Source organism: Myxine glutinosa, chromosome 13 (genome assembly GCF_964187855.1).
Source record: "Myxine glutinosa chromosome 13, kmMyxGlut1.1, whole genome shotgun sequence".
Lineage (NCBI taxonomy): Eukaryota > Metazoa > Chordata > Myxini > Myxiniformes > Myxinidae > Myxine > Myxine glutinosa.
This window is the reverse complement of record NC_136273.1, coordinates 89,335,521-89,359,341: the sequence shown is the minus strand read 5'-3', so window position 1 is coordinate 89,359,341 and position 23,821 is coordinate 89,335,521. Positions and strand designations below refer to the sequence as shown.

The following is a 23,821-nucleotide window of genomic DNA, read 5'->3' as shown; positions in this document are numbered from 1 at the left end:
ATATATATATATGTAAATATACACGTATATGCATATATTTTGTGGCTTTTCGGTCTTCTGTCTTATTTTTGGGGTCTTGCCACATTGCTTCTCTCTACAAATAGCTCATCTAGCTCATCTCATCTTATTTTGGCAAAACAAACTCATCATCTCACTTCATTAACATCACTTTTATAAAGTACTGTGTCTCATGTTTCCTATTTCTATTGGCTCGTTCTTCTCTTCCCTCTTCTATCAATCGTGGAACACACTTTCTGACGCAAACTTTTCCCTCCAGTTCTCCTTTGTGAATGTTTCACCCAAGGACACATCCGCGTGTCACATCACACCATATTTATGACTATTGCAAAGTCCTTATTTGTACTCTTCATACTTCTAGATGTCCAAGTGAGCTTCATTGTGGGGATGCTGCCCCAGATTTTCATTGTTTTTAGATATTTATTACAAGCCTCTGAAAAAATATAGAAAGCGTAGATTCTTTCACATACTCATACTGTCGTACATCGCATGTGCTTCCTCCATCTGTTCGTTTTTCCTTGTTATGGTTTTGTTTTGCATAAGATAAATATATAATACACTTGTCAGATTCACAGCATTTCCTCGAGGATTGTATAACCTGGAAGAATTCCAATTCCATGTGCTATCACGATGATACCGAAAGCTTCCTCCGTCCCAAACCTAAGACTATGTGGTTGTTCCCCTTATTTGTCAGAGAGAAAAATGTCTGCTTCATCCCTTGGTGCTCATCAGATTGGAATAATTCATGAGTGAGGATAAACTGGAAGTTTTTGCACCAACCAAAGATTTTAGCATTATGCAATAATATACAATATCATTCTCGACTTAATTTATAAACACAACACTATTGTCTTGCTATAAGTTGTCTCCTCCAAAGGATGCAAGCTCTGCAGTACCTATACTATTTATTACTTCCACGAGGCCTTGAATATTTGGGGGAAAAGATGGACAAATATGAGGTAATTGTGGCTACTTTTGCCAGAAGTGGGGGGGATAGGGGGATTTCCCACCCGTGGGATAAAATCTGGTTAGGTTCGCCTATTCCTGGGGATCCAGATGCCATTACAATTACAGAGGGAACGAAAGCCCCCGCCGTGTACACTGAAACCGCTGTTTGGAATATCACATTATTGTGCGTGTTGTTGGTTGTTATTTCCATATGCGGGTTTCAGAAGGTGGAAAGGAATCTTCCCAGGACTCGAAGTATCCACCTCCGTTTCGGTGAATGATCGCGATTCATGGGCTGAGTTGTGAAATTGTGTTGTTCTCAGAGTTTTGTTCCAGGTTCTCAGAGTTTCAGGCTCTTTTCAGGACCGTGACTGAGCCCCTTAAGGCCTCCAACTGTAGTTTGTTTGTGGTGATGTTTCCAGGGATGGTTTGTATGATCTCTGTGAGGTTCTTCTGTGTTTGTGTATGTGTGTGTAGATGTACGAGTGTATGTGAGTGCATGTAACCTCCCTGTCGTTCAATAGGCCAATATAACCAGTTTCCATTTGGCTTATACTCCTATCCAGATCCAAAACATGCATTCTTCTTCTTCTTGTTATTGTTCTATTGAACCAGCTTCATCGAACGAAGCAAAAGTCTGAAGATTTTTTTCTCACCAGCGATTAACAGTACTAGTTTTTTTTATCACTTTTAGAATCCATGAAATAATTCGTTCTCGTTTGGTGGTTTCTGCACCACAAAAACAAAACAACTTCTGCACCCTGTGTTGTTTCAATTTCAAGCCTTTCCGATTTTTGCATCACATAAGTATGATAAGTACACAACGACACAGACTTTTTTTTCTTTTCTTTTTTCCTTGACACAGACATTTTGCGGACACAAGTGATGACACCTGTGCCCATTATTTCATGCCATAGTCAAAAAACCACCTATAGCGGCCATTTTCCCCCGCAGAGCAGAGGTTGGCCTTTTTCGGGCACCGTGGTTCCCTTTTTTGGAGAAATGCTTTATGGCCGGATGCCCTTCCTGCCGCCAACCCTGTTAGTCGCCTTTTGCGACACACAGGGAATTACCAGTGAACTGGTACTCAATTTGCCGACCTCGGAAGGATGACAGGCTGAATCAACCCTCCTGGCGTTAATAAAGCGATTGACCGGGATCCCAAGCCAGCACCCTAACCGCTAAGCCAGCACCAGGCTTATGCCATAGTCAAAGCTTATGGCAATATTGTTTTGAGACATCAATATATTCAATCGCATGGACTTTTTTCAACAGAGGATAAGCAACAATGGACAGACAACAGTACACAATTAAGTGAGACAAGCATTATGCAGACAATTACTGAATGGTAATGCTCATCCTCTTCCAGAAAACGAGACAACTACTCTCAAAGTTGATTTGGGAAGTTCTACATCATTTCCTCTGCAGTCCAAATTTTGTCACCTTGTGATTTTCATCTCTTTCGACCACTCAAAGAGCATCTGGATGGCGTTAGGTTTGCGCTTAATGAAGACATCAAGGTAAATGCCCCAAAAAGGCTGCGTAAGCACGCACGCACAGCAAGGATTTCTAATTGGATGGCATCAACACCCCCATCACATCAAGGGGACAAGTTTGTACATGTAGCAGGCCAATACCGTGAGAAATAGGTGGTTTCATTAACTTCCGTGTACCTTTTTACCTTCTCGAATAAAATCAAGTTAACCTTAAACTATGCACATGTGTATGTATGTATGTATGTATGTGTGTATATGTATATGTGCATCACCTTTAGTGCATGTGCAGGGGGGTGAGGGAAGCTCCTGGTGGTGTATAAGCGTTTATAAAGGCAAAACACCATTGTCTTCGTGAGGTCAGCTGTTAATCAAACTAATGCTGCAGGGTAAGGCCGAGTGTACTCATGTACACCCCCCCTACCCCCACCCTCACACTTCCCTGTTGAAAACTGTATTTTTCCCCCTTTTTCAATCAAAAGTATCTTCTGAATCCCCCCCCCCCCCCCCTTCCCACTCCCACCCCTCCCTGTTTCCTCATTTTTACCTACATGCACCTGATTTTCACATTGGTTGACATTATTAACCGCCCCATCCTATCACTGTTTGTTAGTGTTGATGAAGATGAATCTTCACCTGCTGGAGGTGAATCAATGTCAGATTAACGTTGGTCGCCAAAAAAGTTTTGATTTGTGTTCAAAATAATAAAACAGGTTGGATAACTGTGGCATTTCCTTAATACATATAACCAACTGCCTTTGTCGATGTACATCTGGATGAAGGCCTTCACAGGACTCCACAAACATCTGTCTTCAGCAAGTCTCATCCGACTTGCTCCTGGAAATTCTTCATTTCATCTTGCAATCCTCCAAGAGGGATTCTTGGTCAGGATTGCTCCTTGGGACCCACTCCAGTATGACATTCATCCAATGATGATCTATTCATGGTAGTCAGACATGAGCACCACATTCACATTTTAAAATGACGTCACATACCCTGTTAGTTCTCCAACACACTCGTTTATTTTCCTGAATCCTCTTGCTATTTGAGCATACACATTCCCTTTCTTGTTTGAGTCATCTGTAGCTTCCTTATCATTTTCTCCTTAATCTATATTTTTGGAGAAGGCAACTTAATTTTCATTTGTTAATAGATTTTTGTGGTGGATAGGTAATTGCATCCATATGTTACGACAGGCAGCACTCATTCGTTGAAGGCTTTCCCTTAAATAAACATAAAGACGTTTTATCTTTGAGAATGGTATATATATATATATATATTCATTCATTATGTGTACAGCCTGTGGCTGCTGCTTTTCATCATTGCTGTGGCTCTGCATCGATGATGAGTTCGGGTTCTCATCATCGATGGCAGGAATTTGGAATTTGTTTATGGGGCCGACAACAGCTCGCCAACTCTTTGCGAAGAACACCATGGGATCTATAACATCCACCAAATAATGTCGACAAAAAGGATGCCCAGTTTCATGTCCATCCGAGGTGTGGCACAAACACTGATGAATCACACCTGTGAAACACCAGGATGACAGTTTCCAACTGGGTCGATATTTAAACCCAGGTTAGACAGCTCAGAGGCGAGTGCGCGTGCCTCTCGGCTACCCTGCCAGGTGTGTGTGTGTGTGATGGCCGACATATATACATGTGTGCGTGGAAATACACGTACATATACTAGCAGGGGCCACTCGGTGCTGTCTGGCTGGGTGAGCTTTTCCCATTGGTGGTTTTGGGACGTGTTGGACATTGAAAAGCCTTGGAGTTATTGACCACATGATGGTTAACTTTTGCCTGCAAGTCGGCAGGAGCGCTGCTTGACCCCACATCCCAATATACACTTTGTCGTGGTCTTTAGCCTCAAAACGGACGTCCAGGCCAACATGTGGTATAGTGTAGCAGCATAGCAAACCTGTTGTGCATTTTGTGATACAAGCACCAAATTTGGCACAAATGTACATTAATATGTTGCGAACATTTTCAGATATTGGGCCACTTGAAATTCCGTAATTTTTTTTTTCAAATTTTTTCAAATTTCGTAATTTCAAATTTTTCGGGTGACACCGTCACAATTTCGGTCTTCGAGGCCGGCGATATAGTGGGGCGGCTTAGCCCAAATATTCAAAAGAATTGTGCATTTTGTGATACAAGCACCAAATTTGGCACAAATGTACATTAATATGTTGCGAACATTGTGTGGTCAGCAATGAAGACGAGAGTCTGAATTACATGTATGCAAAAGACCTTGTGAACCAGTGAAGCAAATACACGGGTAAGCATGAATTAAATCTAGGGCATGATATAATTTCCATGATGTTTACCTCTACACTCAATGGTGGAAGGAGGTAATGTTTTGATCCCAGCTTGTCTGTATGTCTGTTTGTCTGTTAGTCCACAAAATTCCAGACAAAGCTTGTAGTAGTGGTAGTTGTAGTGGTAGTGGTGATAACAGAAATTGTTATATAGAACTGAACTTATATTATTATTATATGCAGAAAATAACTTCATTTCTATATGCCCTGCAGTGGACAGGTTAATTGGTTTATGCACTGAAGGGGTCACCCTGGTGTGCACTGCTGTGTTCTGCCTCACTGAGTTGTTCAGGTATGATGTACTCAGCACAAGCTTCCGGTCGGCCCGGAGGTGGGGGTGCGGGGCCTGTCACGGAACGTCAAAACAAACGGCCTGCCGGGGCCGCCCAAAAGTCGGGCGTGAGGGGCGCGTCCACTAATGGAACGCCTCTCGCTTCCCAGATCGAGGGCCACGTGGTCAGGAGAACCTCGTCCCTTCCGGTCACACTTTGCCTATCGGCCGGCCTCGAAGACCGAAATTGTGACGGTGTCACCCGAAAAATGTGAAATTACGAAATTTGAAAAAATTTGAAAAAAAATTTACGGAATTTCAAGTGGCCCAATATCTGAAAATGTTCGCAACATATTAATGTACATTTGTGCCAAATTTGGTGCTTGTTTCACAAAATGCACAATTCTTTTGAATATTTGGGCTAAGCCGCCCCACTAGTAGCTTCAAACCTTTTCCCGGATTCTGCCGTACCTACACCCAAATTTTGGGGCCTCTAGGTGCTACGGTTCAGCCTGAAAGAATAACGTACAAACGCACAAAAAAACAACCAAACACCTGAAAATATGTGTGCAGGTGAGCTTAGCAGAGCTACAGCGCCCAACATCTCCATAGGATTGTAATAGGTGAGGGCGAGACTACCGGAAGTGGGGCTACATCCGGGCACTGTGGACCATATAGTCTAGTAGGAAGACTAGGTCCCCCTGCACCCCCCGGAGATATACTTCTAATCAGTGTTTCTAGATTGGAAAAAATGTGTAGAAAATGACTAGCTATGGCCCCAAGCTGAAAAAATGTCCCACATACCATTTTTATGCAAATTACTGCTGCCATTATCAAAAAAACGATTTTTGACATATCTCAGCCAATATTGCAGATAATTGAAAAATGAAGGTGTCTAGACCCATGTTTTGAAGGGCATAGATCATGATAGAACTATTCATAACATGATTACATGTGTCTATGGTATACTAGTATGCTAATTAGTGCTTTATTTACAAAATAATCACAGTTTTACGAAATAATAGACTCATATTAAGGTCCGTCTACACAGACGTTAACACAAAGTTTTATTTTTCTAAATATTACAACTGTCAAAATAGTCCTAGCACTCAATGTGACCACTCTTCTCTTGCTTGTTTTAGATAAACATCATTAGCATTAGTGATTCTACACTGAGTCAGTCATCATCATTTTCATCGAAATCGTCAGAGTCAAACTCTTCTTCTCCTTCCTCTTCCTCCTCCTCTTCGTGCTCTCCTGTGTTCAGAAGATCCACCAGTGAGGTTGGTAGGATGGGACCACTGGACCACATTGGTTTCAACAGTCCTTCATCAGTCCTTATCCATCCTTGCTCCTCATAAGGTTTTGGCTTTTCGATGATAGGTTGATCGGCTCTTTTGTACAATGCTACGCGGTGGTTCACACGCTGGATGTGCGGCTTCAGGGCAGACTGGCATGGAGGAAGGCGAGCCAGATCAACCTTGGACTTGGATGTGAGGGTCTTGTCCTCTCCCACCATTTTTCGTAGCAGCTTGGCACGGACAATGTCCACTGATGACTCGCGACTCTGGCCGTACATCACACAGGTGAATTTTTCTAACTGCCTCTCCACCTCAGGGTTGGCATCCCAGTTGTCACCCAGTTCACCGAATGCCCTGTGAAACCTGGGATTCTTCTCCAGCTTTTTCAAGGGCCCGACTTTTCCCTTCCCTTTGAAGGCACTGGTGCAGTCTTCTCCGCTGAACACATAGTACCCCAGGAGAGTGGCACAGTAGTCCTCTCCCAGGGATTCTGCCAGCTCAGAGACGTTGACAAGTTGGCGATGCTTCCCTGACCCTGTATCCAGGTACACCGTCAGCTTGATGTTGTGGGCATGGTGGAGCAGGATCAGGAGGATGTCTGTGTCCGGTGTTCTGACTACAGCGTTCTTGTATCCGATGGTAGCAGCATGATGGAGGTACAGAACCACCCTGGTATCAGTCTCTTCCTGGTTGCTGTAGATCGTGGGGAGTTCACGTACCTCGACCTGAAACACAAAAAGGCACCGCATTTCAATCACCAGTCACTGCCAGTTTCAGATCTAGACAAACATCACAGGTAATCACCTTTTTTTCAGGAAAAATTACAAATTGAATCGCCATTCACGAAGGGCTTTCAATTTTACCTTGCCATTCGTTGAGGCAAGTTGGTGGGCCTTCCCCTCCACGATCAGCACAGCCATCTCTGTTCTCTCCAGCCTAGTAGCCCTGGTAGCCCCTAGCCCAGGCACAGGCTGCAGGCCACAGCTTCCGATGTATCTGATGAAGAGCCAGATGTAGTACTCTTGCATCGTAGTGGCATAGACTGTGTCATTCTCTGCTGGCGGTGTGAATGATGAGCCTTCAGGGAACTTCGGGCCAACGCGAGTAAAGTGCAAGGGTGGGAGAGTTTTTGGTGTGTCGACCTTCAGGCTACGCTGTTGTGACCTATTGATGGTAGGTAGCATTCGGTCCTTGCTGCTCTCGAACCCGGGCTTGACCTCCTGCACCATGATTCCTCCAGCACTGTTTTCAATGTTGCTGCCGTGCACACTGGTAGTGGTTTTATTCAAGTTGTCCCACTCACAGTGGAATACAAGGTTGCCCTCTCCTGTCACAATTTGTGGTGTACGATAAGTTGAGACTTCATCCAGGACCTTGGCGAGAGCAGTTTCCAACTCCAAGGCGAAATCGTAGCTCTCAGAGTGTCCAAGCCTGTGTAGTATTGTGGTGAGCTGTTTGCTTCGGAACAGGTGCCTTACAGTCACACAGAGGAGAATGTGCTTTGGTAACTTCCATTTTCCATCTGACACTGCACGGCACAGATCTTGTCCAATGGAGAAGACCAGACGCTTCACCTTTTCTGTCTCGATGCCCTCCTTGCCAGTCATTAGCACGCTGAGAAAGCGGACAAGGTCTGGAGGTAGGATGTCTTCAGGATTGAGCTCCATGTCTTCAGCTGTTGGTGGCCATGGTTGGTCTTTACACTCTCTGAAAGCCTGTAGAATACCCTGGCGAAGTTGGAGGGCAACATTTTGGTTCTTGTTTGTGCTTCCGAGTGTGAATGCTCGTGCGAGAGCATTGGAAACTGTTATGTTTGAGCTGTGCACAAGCCAGAAAGAAATGACATCACATTTGTCATGATCAACCTTCGTGAAGTGGATATGCTCCTTGATTGGGTCATTCTGTAGGCGTTTCAGTAGTTTCTCTGACCGATAATTTGAGTTCTCATATCTATTCAGTTTCAGTTCCTCGACATAGAGCAAGCGCAAGGAAGAAAGCTGTAGAACTTTATTCTGCTGGATGACCTGGGTTTGAATGTGTTCCAGTACTGAGTTGAATGCCTTTTCATGGGCGGCTGACATGCAAGCCTGCTCCTTTGGTGCTTCGGCTCTGTGAATCGCACGCTCATAGTTGTAGAATGCTGTGCGGAAAGCTTTAAAACATGACGGATGGTGTTTGGCCTCACATGCAAAGAGGTCTTTGTTTTTCACCTTTCGATGGAGTCGATAGAGACCCATTTTCTCAGCCCGTGTTTCGATTTGCTCCCATGCATTTTCTTTGTTTTTAAAGGATGGGAAGGTTGTAGGCCTCTCAGTATTGCGATGAGCATCTTTGGTCTCAACTTTCTCACAAAATATACACTCTGGCGGGAAGATGGGTTCAGCAGAACCTCCTGGTTTACGAGGAGAGTGATGCCATGATGAGGTTGATGGCCCTGGTTCTGTATCATCTCCCAGACGATGAAAGTGGCGGACAAAGTGCTTATAACACTTGCTGTGATATCCTACTCTTTCTAGGTCATCAGGAAGAGTTGCCGGGATCTGATCACATACTGATTGCATACGACATGGGGAGTCATGCGGTTGGTTGAGACGTCTATCCCGGATCTTTTGAAGCAGTTGCAGTTTTTCTGAAGCAGATCCTTTAATTTTACGGAGGGGCGTGAAATCCCCATGATCAGACATGGATGGTACATGAAGGATGCATGTAGGAGGAGAGCTTTGGGCTGCAGGTTCTACACTCCGTTTTCTTTTGGGCATGCTTGCTGTCGATGTCTACCATCACTGTTAAATGACAAATAAGAAATCACGAATGATGTTAAAAGTGCCTGTGAAAGGAGGCTCTGAGTTTTCAGTGAGGTAACAGAGGTTCTGAGTCATGTTCTACACTAGGGTACTTTTTAGCTGACTAAACCATGTTTAGTGGCATCAAAAGTGCTAATAGCTAAAACATCTAAATTCTTCCACACTAACGTTAGCTATCTAGGCCAATGAAACATTGTGCTAAGTTACTGTAGCTAGCTCAGCTGTCGTGCCTCTTTCTGGTTCAATTCATATACAGAAGTCAACAGATATGTCTCATGTTTGGCATTAACAAAAGTTTAAGTTACACCGACATTAGGAACATACTGTACATAGATGAGGCTAGCTTTAACGTTAGCTAACATGGTGCTAGCTGGCTCAGCTGTTATTCTGCCTGTTTATGATTTCATGCAGAAACTGAAGTCAAGAGTGTGAGTAACATTATAGTTAGCATCTTACCTGGCTAGATTGGAGGATGAATACCAAGAACAACACACAGATGGAATGGAAGACTGAACTTTCAACTGAGGTATTCAATAACATCAACGTTACCAATTGATACGAGCGTGCGACATTACCAATTGATACGAGCGCGCGAGCGCGCATGTTACATGGATGGAAATGTAAAATGGCAGCTATAGCAGCACTAATTTGGATCTCTAGTCTGTCATTTCTGCACTGTGATTGGATAACATAAAAAAATATGTTTGGGAGTTAACAGCAGGAGTTGGTAGATTTTACGTGGGCTGGGTGAGAAACCTTTAAATAAGCAAGTGAAAATCTCTCGCAATACAAAGTCAATGGTGGGAAGAAAAGTTGAGTGGTACCAATGTTACTGCCAATGTCCCGCCCCTATGCAAGACTCAGGAGCATCTTGTTGACATTTAACCTTGAAAATACCTGGGTTTAGACCCCTTATGTACCATGTTAAGTTATCTGCAGTATTAACGTATCCTTATCATTTGTAAAACTGATTATTTTGTAATTACAGCATTAATATGCATACTAGTATACCATAGACACATGTAATCATGTTATGAATAGTTCTATCATGATCTATGCCCTTCAAAACATGGGTCTAGACACCTTCATTTTTCAATTATCTGCAATATTGGCTGAGATATGTCAAAAATCGTTTTTTTGATAATGGCAGCAGTAATTTGCATAAAAATGGTATGTGGGACATTTTCTCAGCTTGGGGCCATAGCTAGTCATTTTCTACACATTTTTTCCAATCTAGAAACACTGATTAGAAGTATATCTCCGGGGGGTGCAGGGGGACCTAGTCTTCCTACTAGACTAATAGCAACCTGGCTGCCGTTGAAAACAAAACCCGTCTGACAGGTTAATGCTATGCTGCACTGCACTGTTCAACACCATTTTAACGCTATTTTCTCGCTTCAAAATGCCCAAAAGCTGTGTCGTTTTTGGTTGTACGAACCACAACTGGAAACCGAGAGAGAAAAGATCTTATTTTGAATTTCCTAAACGGGGGAAAAGGCCCTGAAAGAAGAGACAAATGGCTGACAGCTATCCACAGGGAGAATGAAGACGGCTCTCACTGGAGCCCACCAAAATCAAGGGTGGTCTGCTCAGATCACTTTGTTTCTGGTAATTAGTGCATAGCATAACACATTTCCATTCACTTTTTTTTTTCTTTTTTTTTTGTATACAAGATCGAGGCTCGTGAAAGAGCGAACATTAATCACACAGAAAGACAAACAGACAAGCCGACACATAAAACAAATAACATCGGGAGCGGTAGACAAGATGAGGAGAGAGGGGGAAGGACACAAACACAACATTTGAGAGCAGGGACTGAGAGACATGGAGACATCGAGAGATCTATGGGAGGGAAAGGGCTTTGGGGGGAGGCATGGGAAGGGGGGGTGGGAGAGGTATAAAACATATGGACACTGCCAAGACTTCCAGGAAATAAGTTGGAATTTCAAACAAGGTGGATCTGGGGTGAATTAGTGGGGGTAGAAAAGATCAAGGTTTTGGATGGGGGAAGATAAGAGATGGTGGTGAACAGCTGTTTTAAAGACCTGGAGGGAGGAGTGGGATTGAAGGGAGTGTTGGAGTTTGTTCCAGAGACGGGAGAAAAGAGGAATGAAAGAGTGAAGGTGAGCAGAGAGCCGAGATTTCGGCAGTTTAACCATCAGAGGGTTGCTGGCAGATCTTGTGCGACCTGTAGGAATATTTGGGGGACAGAGTACAGAGTGAGCTGGGGGAGCAAGGCCGGAGAGGAGTCGGTAGCAGATGGAAAGACCACCTACCTGCCTGCGGTGAGTGAGTGAAAAGCCCTCAGAGATAGCTTCATCGCGGGAGATTCCAATGATTCTGAAAGCTTTGGATTCAACAGCGTGAAGCCGAGCTAGGTGAGGCAGGAGCACCAGCCCATAGGGCAGAACAGTATTCCATTGAGCTGCGGATGAAAGCCTTGTATGTGGTGAGGAGCTCAGGTGTGCCTAGGAAGGACTTCGCACGACGGAGGATGCCCAGTCGGCGACTGGCTTTGGAGGCCAGCTTGGAAATATGGTTTTCCCAAGAAAGATCATGGCAGATAGTGAGACCCAAAAGCTTGAGCGACAGAACTTCTTGGAGAGGATTGTTGAGAAAGTAAATGGGAGGGTTGTCCAGTCGATCCTTTCGGAGAGACATAGTAAGAGTGTGAGATTTGTCAGGATTGAAAGACATGTTCCACTTGTTTGACCAGTCTGTGATTTTGTCCAGGTCTTCAGAGAGTGAGGAGGCTGCAGACTGCCGATCTGAGGGAAGAGGAATGGAGCGGCAGAGAGTGGAGTCATCAGCAAAGAGATAGAGAGGATTTTCCAGAGAGTCGGAGAGATCATTGATAAAGACCAGAAAAAGCACAGGGCCCAGCACACTGCCTTGGGGAACTCCAGCCTGAACAGGAAGGGGAGATGAGGGAAATCCATTCAGGGCCACACGTTGACTACGACCAGAGAGGAAGTCCGCAAGCCATACATGGAGATTTCCATGGATACCATAGGAGGAGAGTTTGGTTAGCAGAGCTGGGTGCCAGACCATATCGAAGGCACGTGATATGTCAAGGGAGACAGCTTTTTTTTTTTTTTTTTTTTTTTGTATACAAGATCGAGGCTCGTGAAAGAGCGAACATTAATCACACAGAAAGACAAACCGACACATACAACATATACCATCGGGAGCGGTAGACAAGATGGGGAGAGAGGGGGAAGGACACAAACACAACATTTGAGAGCAGGGACCGAGAGACATGGAGACATCGAGAGATCTGAGAGAGGGCGAGGGCTTTGGGGGGGGGGGGCATGGGAAGGGGGCGGTGGGAGAGGTATAAAACATATGGACACTGCCAGGACTTCCAGGAAAGAAGTTGGAATTTCAAACAAGGTGGATCTGGGGTGAATTAGCGGGGGTAGAAAACATCAAGGTTTTGGATGGGGGAAGATAAGAGATGGTGGTGAACAGCTGTTTTAAAGACCTGGAGGGAGGAGTGGGATTGAAGGGAGTGAGGGAGTTTGTTCCAGAGGCGGGAGAAAAGAGGAATGAAAGAGTGAAGGTGAGCAGAGAGCCGAGATTTCGGCAGTTTAACCATCAGAGGGTTGCTGGCAGATCTTGTGCGACCTGTAGGAATATTTGGGGGACAGAGCACAGAGAGAGCTGGGGGTGCAAGGCCGGAGAGGAGTCGGTAGAAGACAGAAAGACCACCTACCTGCCTGCGGTGAGTGAGTGAAAGGCCCTCAGAGATAGCTTCATCGCGGGAGATTCCAATAATTCTGAAAGCTTTGGTTTCAACAGCGTGAAGCCGAGCTAGGTGTGAGGCAGGAGCACCGGCCCATAGGGGAGAACAGTATTCCATTGAGCTGCGGATGAAAGCCTTGTATGTGGTGAGGAGCTCAGGTGTGCCGAGGAAGGACTTCGCACGACGGAGGATGCCCAGTCGGCGACTGGCTTTGGAGGCCAGCTTGGAAATGTGGTTTTCCCAAGAAAGATCATGGCAGATAGTGAGACCCAAAATCTTGAGCGACAGAACTTCTTGGAGAGGATTGTTGAGAAAGTAGATGGGAGGGTTGTCCAGTCGATCTTTTCGGAGAGACATAGTAAGAGTGTGAGATTTGTCAGGATTGAAAGACATGTTCCACTTGTTTGACCAGTCTGTGATTTTGTCCAGGTCTTCAGAGAGTGAGGAGGCAGCAGACTGCCGATCTGAGGGAAGAGGAATGGAGCGGCAGAGAGTGGAGTCATCAGCAAAGAGATAGAGAGGATTTTCGAGAGAGTCAGAGAGATCATTGATGAAGACCAGAAAAAGCACGGGGCCCAGAACACTGCCTTGGGGAACTCCAGCCTGAACAGGAAGAGGAGATGAGAGAAACCCATTCAGGGCCACACGTTGACGACGACGAGAGAGGAAGTCCGCCAGCCATGCGTGGAGATTTCCATGGATACCAAAGGAGGAGAGTTTGGTGAGCAGAGCGGGGTGCCAGACCGTGTCGAAGGCACGTGATATGTCGAGGGAGACAGCTCTAATTTCCTGTTTGGCATTGAGGACCTCCATCCATTGTTGAGACAGCAGAAGCAGCATGTCCAGAGTAGAGTGACCTGGTCTGAAACCAAATTGATGATCAGAGATCAAGCCATTGGAGAAGAGGAAAGATTTCATATCCGAAGCAATGATGGATTCCATGACTTTGCTGATAAATTGGGAGAAGGCTGATTGGTCTGTAGTTGCTAGGATCTGTTTTTGCACCTTTTTTGTGCAAAGCGGTGATGTTGGCTGATTTCCAAGCAGATGGCAGTTGACCTTGAGCAAAAGAGAGGGTGAAGAGAACAGAGAGAGGGTGAGATAGAGCGGCAGAGCAGGATTTTAGGACCCGTGGGCTGATGCCGTCGGGTCCAGTTGCAGAATCAGAGTCGAGGGTTGACAGAAACTTTTCCACCTTGTCAGGAGGAAAGGACACGGAGTCCAGGAGCAGCAGGGTACGACTGGGTATGGTGGGTACAGAGAGGGATGGGTTTGGGACACAAGATTTAGAGGCAAACACAGAGTTGAGGCATTCAGCTTTTTCACGTGCGGAGTCAGCTGTGTAGCCGTTTGAGGTAAGGGAGGGGATGGAGGGGGAACAAACACCAGAAACGGATTTGACCAGACGCCACCAGGATTTGGAAGAGGGAGACAGATAAGAGAGTTCGGTCTTGAGAACGGAGAGATATTGTTTCCTGGCTCTCCTGAGGGTGGACACACACTTGTTTCGGGCTTTGTGAAAGGAAATGAGATTTCCTTCCGTTGGATTTGCTTTCCAGGAGACGAAGGCAAGTTGTTTCTGGGCAACAGCCTCACCACAAGATTCCGTGTACCATGGACGGGAGGAAGGGTATGACAACTGAAGACGAGATGGGATAAATCTGTGCATGAGAGAGAGCAATTTACTTTGGAAGAATTCCCAGGATGAGTTGATGTCAGAGGTGGTAGAGATGGGAGACCAGTCCAGATGATTGATGGCTGCTTGAAGACCGTGCCAGTTGGCCTGAGTGAAATGCCAGACTCGTCGACGCTGAGCAGGCTCCCTGAGGATGGTCAGAGAGATGTCCACTTTAACAAGGACATGATCAGATGATCCGATCGGAGCAGAAGAAGAGCAGCAGACATTTTCAGGGAAGTTAGTCATAACCAAGTCCAGAAGAGAAGATGTTCCGTTGACTGAGATCCGGGTCGGGAAATTGACAGATTGTGTCAGTCCCAGTGAGTCGCAGAAGTCCTTTGCTGAAGAGCCATGGCTGGTGAGAGAGGTACCCACACCCAGCCAACTGGCATGGTGACAGTTGAAATCACCACATATGAGGAAGAGAGAGTTGGGATGAGTCGATAGAAGTTGGTCCATATCATCAGACAGCGAGATGTAGATGGAGTCATCACTGTTTGGTGGACGGTACAACACACATATGAACAAGAGGTGGGAGCGAAGGGGAAGCCGTAGCCAGAGGTATTCCTGGGGGTGAGGTGGAGAGTGTGCAGTGCAGGGCGAGTGAGGAAGAGAGTTTTTGATAAAGATAGCAACCCCGCCTCCAGGACGAGGCTCAGGTCTATCATACCGGAGGAGGGAGTAGCCCGGGAGAGATACTATGGAATCAGAGACATCATAAAGGAGGAAAGTTTCTGTTAAGCAGATCACGTCTGGTTTGACAGAAGCAACCTGTATGGAGAGATCAGTTAAGTTTGAACGAAGGCCCCGGATGTTTGAGGTCCATACCGTTAATGAAGAGGAAGGGGGAGCATCAGATACAGAACAGGGGGGAGGAGGGGTAGGGTAAGATGTGGAAGAGGTGGAAGAGATAGGGAGAGCTGTTGAAGGTGTGTCAGAGATTTCAGAATAGCTCGGAGAAAGGGAAGGATGGGGCGGACAAAAGGTTTGATGGTGATTGGGTGAGCCACAATGAGGTGTTATTTGAGGAGGGGGAAGAGCGAGGCAGAAGGTTGGGGGAGATGGAGGTGAGAGTTTGAAGGGGGAAGAAGCGGGGAGGACGCTTTGAGGAGGGGGAGTGAGAGGGGGGAAATTGAGAAGCAATGAGGGTGGGGAGATTTGAAGGGGAGGGGTGAGGGGGGAGTTTGGGAGGGAAGGGACAAGGGGAGGGATTTGAAAGGGATGGGATATGGGGGAGATTTGGAGGGGAGGGGTGAGGCAGGAGTCTAGGAGGGGAGGGGCGAGGGGGCGTCTTGGCGGGGAGGGGTGAGGGGGTAGTTTAGGAGGGAGGGGGCAAGGGGGGAGATTTGAAAGGGATGGGTGATGGGGAAGATTTGGAGGGGAGGGGTGATGGGGAAGATTTGGAGGGGAGGGGTAATGGGGAAGATTTGGAGGGGAGGGGTGAGATTGGATTTTTGAAAGTGTACGATTTATGGGAAACAAACATTTATTGCAAAATGAGTTTCTTGTGACCTTCGAGTTAAAAATACGTTTAAGGACGCTGGATGGAGGATGGAGTGCAGGAGAGTTTAGGGAATGTAGAAAAAAGGCACTATAGGAGATGGATATTTTTTTGGGGATGAATTGATTTGGTGAGCAAGTCGAAAGCAGCCTTTTAAAGAAGAAGAAGAAAAAGGTGTTATAAAATATGACGGAATACATAACTTGAGGGGAAAGTGTAAACATTGAAGGTTAATGAGTGAAAACTATCTGGGGAAATGGGGGAGAAACACGTGGTCGAAGAACGAACGAACGAATAAGAATGAATAAACGAATGAGAACAGAGAAGGAAATGTTTTTTTTTTTTGTTTTTTTTTTAGTTGAGATTTACACAAGGAAGTAGGTAGGCTATGGGTGAAAAGCCTGGGAATACAGAGAACGAAAGTTATTGGATCACAAACGACGGACCGCTGAGAGAAAAACAAAGCCTCAAGGTTGTACAGTGCACACTGTACAAGGCCTCAAGACACGACACGGCAAAGACGATCAATTTATGAAAGATAAACACCGAGAAACAACCAGAGTTGCACACAATAACTTCACACACCGAAAGATAAATACAGTTTCGACAAAATACAATTGTGAACAGACTTAACTTCGAAAAACGTGGAGACCGTGTGGAGCTTCGAAAATCCCTCCCACCATCTCCGAGATCTCGCGAGATCTCCTCTTGTTCATATGTGTGTTGTACCGTCCACCAAACAGTGATGACTCCATCTACATCTCGCTGTCTGATGATATGGACCAACTTCGATCTACTCATCACAACTCTCTCTTCCTCATATGTGGTGATTTCAACTGTCATCATGCCAGTTGGCTGGGTGTGGGTACCTCTCTCACCAGCCATGGCTCCTCAGCAAAGGACTTCTGCGACTCACTGGGACTGACACAATCTGTCAATTTCCCGACCCGGATCTCAGTCAACGGAACATCTTCTCTTCTGGACTTGGTTATGACTAACTTCCCTGAAAATGTCTGCTGCTCTTCTTCTGCTCCGATCGGATCATCTGATCATGTCCTTGTTAAAGTGGACATCTCTCTGACCATCCTCAGGGAGCCTGCTCAGCGTCGACGAGTCTGGCATTTCACTCAGACCAACTGGCACGGTCTTCAAGCAGCCATCAATCATCTGGACTGGTCTCCCATCTCTACCACCTCTGACATCAACTCATCCTGGGAATTCTTCCAAAGTAAATTGCTCTCTCTCATGCACAGATTTATCCCATCTCGTCTTCAGTTGTCATACCCTTCCTCCCGTCCATGGTACACGGAATCTTGTGGTGAGGCTGTTGCCCAGAAACAACTTGCCTTCGTCTCCTGGAAAGCAAATCCAACGGAAGGAAATCTCATTTCCTTTCACAAAGCCCGAAACAAGTGTGTGTCCACCCTCAGGAGAGCCAGGAAACAATATCTCTCCGTTCTCAAGACCGAACTCTCTTATCTGTCTCCCTCTCCCAAATCCTGGTGGCGTCTGGTCAAATCCGTTTCTGGTGTTTGTTCCCCCTCCATCCCCTCCCTTACCTCAAACGGCTACACAGCTGACTCCGCACGTGAAAAAGCTGAATGCCTCAACTCTGTGTTTGCCTCTAAATCTTGTGTCCCAAACCCATCCCTCACTGTACCCACCATACCCAGTCGTACCCTGCTGCTCCTGGACTCCGTGTCCTTTCCTCCTGACGAGGTGGAAAAGTTTCTGTCAACCCTCGACTCTGATTCTGCAACTGGACCCGACGGCATCAGCCCACGGGTCCTAAAATCCTGCTCTGCTGCTCTATCTCACCCTCTCTCTGTTCTCTTCACCCTCTCTTTTGCTCAAGGTCAACTGCCATCTGCTTGGAAATCAGCCAACATCACCACTTTGCACAAAAAAGGTGCAAAAACAGATCCTAGCAACTACAGACCAATCAGCCTTCTCCCAATTATCAGCAAAGTCATGGAATCCATCATTGCTTCGGATATGAAATCTTTCCTCTTCTCCAATGGCTTGATCTCTGATCATCAATTTGGTTTCAGACCAGGTCACTCTACTCTGGACATGCTGCTTCTGCTGTCTCAACAATGGATGGAGGTCCTCAATGCCAAACAGGAAATTAGAGCTGTCTCCCTCGACATATCACGTGCCTTCGACACGGTCTGGCACCCCGCTCTGCTCACCAAACTCTCCTCATTTGGTATCCATGGAAATCTCCACGCATGGCTGGCGGACTTCCTCTCTAGTCGTCGTCAACGTGTGGCCCTGAATGGGTTTCTCTCATCTCCTCTTCCTGTTCAGGCTGGAGTTCCCCAAGGCAGTGTTCTGGGCCCCGTGCTTTTTCTGGTCTTCATCAATGATCTCTCTGAATCTCTCGAAAATCCTCTCTATCTCTTTGCTGATGACTCCACTCTCTGCCGCTCCATTCCTCTTCCCTCAGATCGGCAGTCTGCTGCGTCCTCACTCTCTGAAGACCTGGACAAAATCACAGACTGGTCAAACAAGTGGAACATGTCTTTCAATCCTGACAAATCTCACACTCTTACTATGTCTCTCCGAAAAGATCGACTGGACAACCCTCCCATCTACTTTCTCAACAATCCTCTCCAAGAAGTTCTGTCGCTCAAGATTTTGGGTCTCACTATCTGCCATGATCTTTCTTGGGAAAACCACATTTCCAAGCTGGCCTCCAAAGCCAGTCGCCGACTGGGCATCCTCCGTCGTGCGAAGTCCTTCCTCGGCACACCTGAGCTCCTCACCACATACAAGGCTTTCATCCGCAGCTCAATGGAATACTGTTCTCCCCTATGGGCCGGTGCTCCTGCCTCACACCTAGCTCGGCTTCACGCTGTTGAAACCAAAGCTTTCAGAATTATTGGAATCTCCCGCGATGAAGCTATCTCTGAGGCCTTTCACTCACTCACCGCAGGCAGGTAGGTGGTCTTTCTGTCTTCTACCGACTCCTCTCCGGCCTTGCACCCCCAGCTCTCTCTGTGCTCTGTCCCCCAAATATTCCTACAGGTCGCACAAGATCTGCCAGCAACCCTCTGATGGTTAAACTGCCGAAATCTCGGCTCTCTGCTCACCTTCACTCTTTCATTCCTCTTTTCTCCCGCCTCTGGAACAAACTCCCTCACTCCCTTCAATCCCACTCCTCCCTCCAGGTCTTTAAAACAGCTGTTCACCACCATCTCTTATCTTCCCCCATCCAAAACCTTGATCTTTTCTACCCCCGCTAATTCACCCCAGATCCACCTTGTTTGAAATTCCAACTTCTTTCCTGGAAGTCCTGGGAGTGTCCATATGTTTTATACCTCTCCCACCGCCCCCTTCCCATGCCCCCCCCCCCCAAAGCCCTCGCCCTCTCTCAGATCTCTCGATGTCTCCATGTCTCTCGGTCCCTGCTCTCAAATGTTGTGTTTGTGTCCTTCCCCCTCTCTCCCCATCTTGTCTACCGCTCCCGATGTTATATGTTTTATGTGTCGGTTTGTCTTTCTGTGTGATTAATGTTCGCTCTTTCACGAGCCTCGATCTTGTATACAAAAAAACAACAAAAAAAAAAATCGTCCAGACAGAAATCCAATGTACTGATCCATGTCGAGTGGGTTATTGGACGACTAAAAAACCGGTACACCATGTTGCAGGGAACCCTGCCACTGAAAACGATCAAGTCCTTGAAAGATGAGGCAGATGATGCAGATGTTGCCAGCATTGACCGTCTGCTCCGAGTGTGTGCAGCCCTGGTGAACTTGAGAGGTAGCATTGTGTACAAGGCTGACAAGAAAGACACTACAAGTGACTCTGAATTTACATGTCAGTATCTACGATTGTAAACTGTGGCAGATAGTGATGTGAATATTCTTTCATGACACTATTCATCAATATATCGCTATCCAGAGACTGTGTGCAATACCCAAGTGTTCATGATTTTGAGTGTAGCATTTGTATTTTTTGCAAGATTACATGATTAAACGACACTTTATATTGCACATACATGTAATGTAAAGGCGTTTACAACTGCTAGGCAAGGCAAAAATGCAGGTCTTGACATTCAAATATTCGGCCAAACATACAACACACACAACAACATGCATTTTAAGGCCATTTTCCCTGCTAGAGCTGGGGTTAGCCTTGCGGTCCCCATGACAATCTTCTCCATTTTGCCCTATTTTCTGCATCTCTCCTTGTTAACCCCCTTGCCCGCATTTCTTCTTCCACCATCTTTAGCCAAGTCTTTCTTGGTCTTCCCCGTCCTCGACTTCCTTCTACATTCATTTCCATCACTCTTCTCAACCAGTCACTTTCATCCTTCCTCAACACATGACCAAACCATCTCAACCTGTTCCTCTTCACAGCATCAATCACAGGCTCTATTCCCATCATATTTCGCAATTCATCATTTGTCTTCCTCTCTCTCAACGATACTCCACACATCCACCGAACCATTCGCATTTCCACCCTTTCCAGCCTTCGTTGCTGCTCTACGTTCATTACCCATGTCTCGCTCCCATAAATCATAACACTTCTCATGCATGCAGCATACACCTTTCCCTTCAGCTTCAACGACACTCCCCTCCTCAACAGCACACCACTCAGTTCCCGAAACTTCTTCCATGCACATCTCACTCTAGCAACCGTTGCCGAGTCTGATCCACCTTCTCCATTCAGCATGTCTCCGAGGTAGCAAAATGTTTTCACACCTTCCAGCGTCACGCCGTCTCCAAGATCCAACTCAATATTTCCTCCATCTGCAGCTCCCTCTGTGCACACCTTACATTTGAATGGAGCTGCCACACTGGTTAATGACCCTCTCAGACCGCTACATTTTTGATGAACCCACTCAGCGCACATTGTATGGAGTTCACTCCGACACCCTTCCTGCACACACCACATGGCCACTTCCCAGTTCTTTCCACCTCACCACATGCTTTACCACTTGCCATCACCTTCGTCTTTCCTATATTCACCTTCAGACCTTTTGTCTCCATACATTCCTTCCACTTGTTCATCTTTTCCTTCAGTCCATCCATACTTTCCGAAATCAACACCAGATCATCTGCCTACAACTCCCACGGTAAACCCTCCTTTACGTTGAGCCAGCACCTCCATCACAGCTACAAATAGTAGTGGACTTAGGACCGACCCCTGATGCACTCCCACCTTCACCTCAAACTCACCACTGTTCCCGTCCTTCGTCCTTAGAGCTGTGTGCGCTCTTTTGTACATTGCCATCACGACTCTGATCAACCATTCCTCCACTTCTAACTTCCTCAATGCCCATGTCAATACTTCGCGTGGAACCCTTTCGAATGCTTTCTCCAAATCAACAAACCCAAGAAACAACTTCTTCCTCTTCTCCATGTACTTCTCCTGCAACTGCCTCACAATAAAGAGCGCGTCTGTCGTTCCTCTTCCTGGCATAAATCCAAACTGCATTTTGTCGATCTTCACCTTCTTCCTTATCCTCCTCTCCAACTCCCTTTCCAATACCTTCATTCCATGCTCCAATAACTTTATCGCTCGGTACGAGCCACACTCCAGAGGGTCACCTTTCCCCTTGTATAGAGGGACGAGGGTACTCAGTTCCCAATCCACTGGAATGCGGCCTTCTTTCACCACCAGATTACAGATCTCCATGTCATTCTCTTCACACCCCAACTTCCTGCTGCCTTCAACATATCTCTCACAACACCCGTCGGCCCTCCCGCTTTTCTACTCTTCATTGCTTTTATCGCTTCCTCAACTTCCTTCTCAGTTATCTTCTCTGCCGGTCCTAAAACAGGGTTACTCTCTATGTTGCCATCCCATTCATTCTCTGTATTCAACAGCATTTCCATATATCTTTTCCATCTTCCTTTAATTCCATCTGGGTCGACAACGATTTGTCCCACTTCATCCTTCAAGCAACTCACCCCCATCACATCACACCTCTCTTTTGCTATCTGCTTTGCAATCCTGAATACCGCTCTCTGACCCTCTTCCGAATCCAAGCGTTCTCCGAACATTTTCCTACATGCCTCCTGCGCCTTTGCTACCTCTTTCTTTGCAGCCTTCTTGGCTACCTTATAACTTTCATGCTCTGCTTTTTCTGCTCCCATACCCTTTGCCTTCTGCCACTCCTTGAACTTCTTCCTCTTCTCATCAATCCTCTTTCCAACTTCATCATCCCACCACCATGTTTCCGAGTGCCTCGGTGGTCCTTTTGTCCATCCACATACCTCACCAACGGCTCCCAACAGACTATCTTTCATTGACATCGAACCACGTTCAAGCTCAACCGCATCATCCTCTACCCTACTCAGCCTCTCTTTTAATGCCTCCCTTACTGTCACCTCTTTCAACCTCCACACCTTCATTCTCGGTTGGTACTTCACCCGCCGAGCTCTCCTCGCACCTTTCACCCTTATGTCGCAGACAACCAAGTGGTGCTGTGAAACAGCCTCCTCCCCCGGGATCACCTTTGTGTCCCGGAGGTGCCCCCTATCTCGCCTACGCACCATCAGGTAGTTAACGGTTGTCGTCGACCCACCTGACGTGTATGTAACAAGCTTATTATCCCCTTTCTGGAACGGAGTATTACAAATCAACAAATCAGCTCCATCAGCAAACTCCAAAATCCTTTCACCATCTCCATTTCTCACACCATATCCGTAACCCCCATGAACTCCCTCCAAACCGTCCATACTCCTTCCCACATGTCCATTTAGGTCTCCTCCTACCACAACAACTTCCTCATCTTTCACGTTTTCCATCAGCTTCTCTATCGCACACCAGAACTTGTCCTTCTCTTCATCGCTCCGACCAACCTGCGGAGCATATCCCGAGATGACGTTCACCAAGAGCTTTCCAATCATCATTTTCACCATCATCAACCTATCACTCACTCTAGTCACACTCACCACACTGTCTACAAACTCCTCAGAAAACAGGACACCAACACCATTCACGCCATCCAGGCACCCTTGCCACACAAACTTGTATTTCTGTCCCTGCCTACCCTTCACCATTCTCACACCACTTCCCTTCCATCTCGTCTCTTGCACACAACATATGTCCACTCTTCTTCTGATCAATACTTCCACCACTTCTCCTGATCTCCCTGTCATTGTCCCTACATTCCATGTCCCAAACCTCAGAAACCGATCTCCACTTCGGGTTGTACCCTGTCCATATGTAGTTGTAATTGTCATGGTTCTCTTTTTGAGGTAATGTTTTTATGGCCGGGATGCCCTTCCTGACGCCAACCGGATGCCCTTCCTGACGCCAACCCTCTTAGTCGTCTCTTACGACACGCAGGGATACAGTGTACCTATTCTAATCCAGGGTACACACTGGGAAACGTTTAAAACATGGAAATTCTGGGGGGAGGGGGGGGGTATGGTGGAGGGGCATCACGGATGCGGGGGCCCCCGTCAGCACCATGCCACGGCAGACCGGTCAGCACCACACCACGTCGGCCCGGTCAGCACCACACCACGTCGGCCCGGTCAGCACCACACCACGTCGGCCCGGTCAGCAACACACCATGTCGGCCCGGTCAGCACCACACCACGTCAGCCCGGTCAGCTCAACACCACGGCGCCCCGGGCAGCACCACACCACGGCGGCCCGGTCAGCACCATACCACGTCAGCTCGGTCAGCACCACACCACGTTTGCCTGGTCAGCACCACGGCGGCCCGGTCAGAACCACACCCTTGGAAAGGACTTCGATGCTGTGGAGAGATCGAA

The 23,821-nt window shown here is 46.7% G+C and overlaps 1 protein-coding gene across 1 annotated transcript; it reads right to left on the bottom strand.

The window, feature by feature from the left end:
* Positions 1–6,085: 6,085 nt before the first annotated feature.
* On the bottom strand, positions 6,086–7,286 carry LOC144888613 (uncharacterized). Its single transcript, XM_078767188.1, has 2 exons — positions 7,218–7,286; positions 6,086–7,079 (listed from the first exon to the last, which is right to left on the bottom strand). The coding sequence occupies exons 1-2, from the start codon at positions 7,272–7,274 to the stop codon at positions 6,231–6,233; spliced, it is 906 nt and encodes a 301-aa protein (XP_078623314.1). The 5' UTR covers positions 7,275–7,286; the 3' UTR covers positions 6,086–6,230.
* Between the last annotated feature and the right edge of the window lie 16,535 nt (positions 7,287–23,821).

Bases quoted from the DNA above. Each gene is read 5' to 3' on its own strand.
- LOC144888613 (XM_078767188.1), bottom strand. From the start codon at position 7,274: ATGGCTGTGCTGATCGTGGAGGGGAAGGCCCACCAACTTGCCTCAACG. The intron at 7,080-7,217 runs GTAAAATTGAAA...TTTGTGTTTCAG, and splicing joins TTGCCTCAACGAATGGCAAG to GTCGAGGTACGTGAACTCCC.